Genomic DNA, 3,582 nt, shown 5'->3' on the forward strand with positions numbered 1-3,582 from the left:
TGCATGTAGCACCTTATTTATTACTATGTATCTACCGATTAAAATTCGACATGCGCTCCTCTGCGTCCTTTCAACGACAAAGGTATGACTGGTATTTCTGATCGTGTAATAGGCTACATACTGGCAGCGGATACAGGCAGTAGGCTATGCGTAATGTTGCTGTGGTCGAAATGATTGTTAAACAATCGAAAGTGTAAATGTCATCTGAATAGATTACTGACTCAACACTGTTTGAATCACTCACCATGTCTATCTCTATGGAATCACTCACTGTTAAAAGTCATGGTAAGGGGTAGTGCTGGGGATTTTATGTTCTCAGGGAGCTGTGTCCCTCAGATTGATCTGATGAACTAGGCAGACACCTAGTCAGTTGTACAACTGAATGCATTCAACCGAAATGTGTCTTCCACATTTAAACCAACCCCTCTGAATCAGAAAGATCCAGGGTTGCCTTAATCGAGGTCATTGGTGCCCCGGGAACAGTTGTTGTTGGGGGATTAACTGCCTTGTTCATGGGAAGAACGGAAGATTTTTTCACCTTGTTGGCTCTGGGATTCAAACCAGCGACCTTTCGGTTACTGCCCCAGTGCTCTTAACCGCTGTATGTTTATCAGTGCTTCCCAAACCTCTCTTTGAAAAACACCAATCGATCCTCTTATTCATCTATTCGACTACTAGCACGCCTGATTCTTTCACAACTAAAAGGCTCTGGACTGAAGCACCGCTAACAACAACATTGCTCCTCCTCCGCAGGGTGACAGTAAAGGTTTCCTTGTAAATGTTCTTATACACAGTCATCATCATAACTAACATAAACATTGTCCTTCCTCCTGCAGGGTGACAGAGAAACCATGGCAGACCACATGATGATGCCCATGTCCCACGGCCCTGCGACGGCCCTCCACGGCTACAGGATGGGGGGAATGGGTGGCCCTCCACAGCACGCCGTGCCGCAACCCGGCCTCCGCACCCTTCCCAACGGCCAGGTCATGCACTACGGCCGGGTGCCGCAGACCTCCATGGAGGCCGCCATGAGGCAGCGGCCCGGTCTGGGGATGGTGGGGCCGGCTGGGATGAGCGGTCAGGTGAATGGCCAGGTCAGCGGAGCACAGATGGGAGGACACCACCACCAGATGAACCAGATGATGTATAACCAACAGCATCAACAACAACAGCCACATCAACAACAACAGCAGCACCACCACATGCAGCAGCAGCACCCCCAGTCTCAACCCCAGCACCCCCAGCAACAGTACCACCCCAGTGGGCTCACCTCCCAGCAGCTCATGGCCTCCATGCACCTCCAGAAACTCAACACCCAGTACCACGGACATCCACTGGGGCCGGTCCAGGGCCATCACCTGGCCAACGGGGCCCAGTACAGAGTAGGGCCAGGCCAGCTGGCCAGCATGCAGCACATGGGTCAGGGTGGGCCAGGTATGGTTCTGGGACAGAATATGGACATAGACCTGATAGATGAGGAGGTTCTGACAGCGCTGGTGTTGGAGCTGGGTCTGGACCGGGTTCAGGAGCTCCCAGAACTGTTCCTGTGTCAGAACGAGTTCGACTTCATCCCTGACTTTGTTAATATAAAACAGCAGCCGAGCACCGTGAGCTGCTGAGAGATACACAACAGTCAGACGAAGAAAGACGCTGTAAAAACAGGCTGGCGCCCAGAGAAAGACTGAACCACAGACTAGACTAGCCATAGCAGCACAGACAAGAGGAGACAAACAGACTATTGTTTCTGTTCTTTCTGTGTGAGTTTAGGCTATCTATCTGTGACCATGTATAGTAGATCTACAGAACACACTGACCTACCTGTGAATAGTAGGCCTACCTGTTGGTTTAAGATGAATTGTAAGGACAGAAAGAGAGGAGAGGAAACAAAAGTTTCCTCTGCATCAGGCTGGCCAACATCAGTGTCGGTGAGAGCTGAGCTCAGTCAGCCCGGCCACTGGGTGGCGCTCTCTCTGGCGCAGTGGCCTCTGTCGATTCTGTACTGCCTACCGTCCTGCCTCTGGGCTGCCACCCATGCCCTAGTGTCAATATGTGTGCTGAGGCCTGAGGGATGAATGTAGACTCATTCAACAGGACAGGAAGACGAGACAGACAAGCTGAGACGATACAAAGACTAGCTTCACCTGAGACTACTAGATTTGATCTATGGCTTTTAGAAATGTATTTATTTATGAATTTACCCAACCAAGTAGCTAGCGGACATTTGACAAATTGAGTTGTTAAAGAAGTTGGTCGTCTGATTATGAATTAGGCTGTTGGGGGGGAAAGAGTTAAAAAGATGCCTAACTTTATTGTGTGTATGTTGAAGGCTGGTTCTTCAAAACAGGCTTGGAGGATTCCTTCCTCGTTACCTTAACATTTCCTTTAGTAAGAGCCTGAGAGAGAGAATGGGCCAATGGGGTTAGATTTTCTTGGGCGGTGGGGGTTTATTAGTCTCTGATTGGTTAGGAATTAACTGTGTTACCCTGGCGATCTGGTTCCTCTCCCTGACATAATCTGATCACATAATCAGAACAACAGTATAATTATCATTAAAACTTACGTTTCCTTGAATCTTACATGTCCGCAGTTTCTCTATTTCCTTCTGCTGAATTAAATCTGATCAAATCACTGGCGAAGTAGTGCGGCACATACAGAGTAGCATCTCTATAGCAAGAGAACAGAAAACACACCATGCATGTCTTAAAATATTCCTCTGAACACTGAGGGTCAGCTTCTACCTTCAAACAGCTAGATGCTCTAGTTCAGTAGAGTCTCAATGACTACTTTACACTGTACTTCTACTGGTGGACCTTGGGGCAAAGGAATACACTGAATAGTATTTAAGGAACAACACACATAACAGCGGGCTATGTACTCTACATACAGTATCTGTGAGTGTGGCACAGAAGGTAAGGCAGGGGGAAAACCAGAACCTCTCTCAGTCACAGGTCATTCTGAGTCATAGAACTCACTTTAGACTTTGAACAGCACTGACAGTTAAAAGACGTAAACACAAAGTGTTGGATTGTGAGAAGTACAGTAACCTAGTGCTCTATCTGGGAAGAATCCTAACTTCCACCGAATTTTTACTTCGTCATGCATTGATATCAATGGGTGACCAAGTGAACATTTGACTTTAGTAGGAGTTAGGATTTGCCCTTCTGTGAACATCTTGAGTGTGTAAGCCTGCCAGGTAATTCTTGAGGGTAGTGACTGAGTTTGGTCCTTTGACCTAACCTTGGCCAATGTGCTGACTGGGTATGTAGGCTAGGACAGTGGAGGCTGCTTCAACTGCCTTGAACTGTGGACAGCGTTCATTAGTCCAGTCTGTGGACACAGCATAGTGCTCGGCACTTCTCCGGCAGTACTTGGTTGGTTTAATCATTGTTTAAAGCTGCCTCTCTTTACCTGTGGCATTGATTTCATTACCAAAGGTCCAAACCCAACAGTGCAGAGCAACACACACACAGACATGCACACATACACGCTCGCACACACGCACGCCCGCATACACAGGTTGGTTGCTGTTTCCATAGATTAGCTTACTCAACTGGTTCTCTCCTGATTAGATTTAAATCA

The 3,582-nt window shown here is 47.8% G+C and overlaps 1 protein-coding gene across 1 annotated transcript in view; it reads left to right on the plus strand.

The window, feature by feature from the left end:
- Nucleotides 1–2,579, plus strand: part of LOC106588653 (cbp/p300-interacting transactivator 3) — a 3,864-nt gene extending 1,285 nt beyond the window's left edge. Inside the window, exon 2 of the mRNA XM_014177839.3 lies at nucleotides 837–2,579. Coding sequence (XP_014033314.1) covers nucleotides 852–1,622 — 771 coding nt within the window. The 5' untranslated portion in view covers nucleotides 837–851 and the 3' untranslated portion in view covers nucleotides 1,623–2,579. The remainder of the gene's footprint in view (nucleotides 1–836) is intronic.
- Nucleotides 2,580–3,582: the final 1,003 nt, after the last annotated feature.

Source organism: Salmo salar, chromosome 27, assembly GCF_965601325.2.
Source record: "Salmo salar chromosome 27, fSalSal1, whole genome shotgun sequence".
Lineage (NCBI taxonomy): Eukaryota > Metazoa > Chordata > Actinopteri > Salmoniformes > Salmonidae > Salmo > Salmo salar.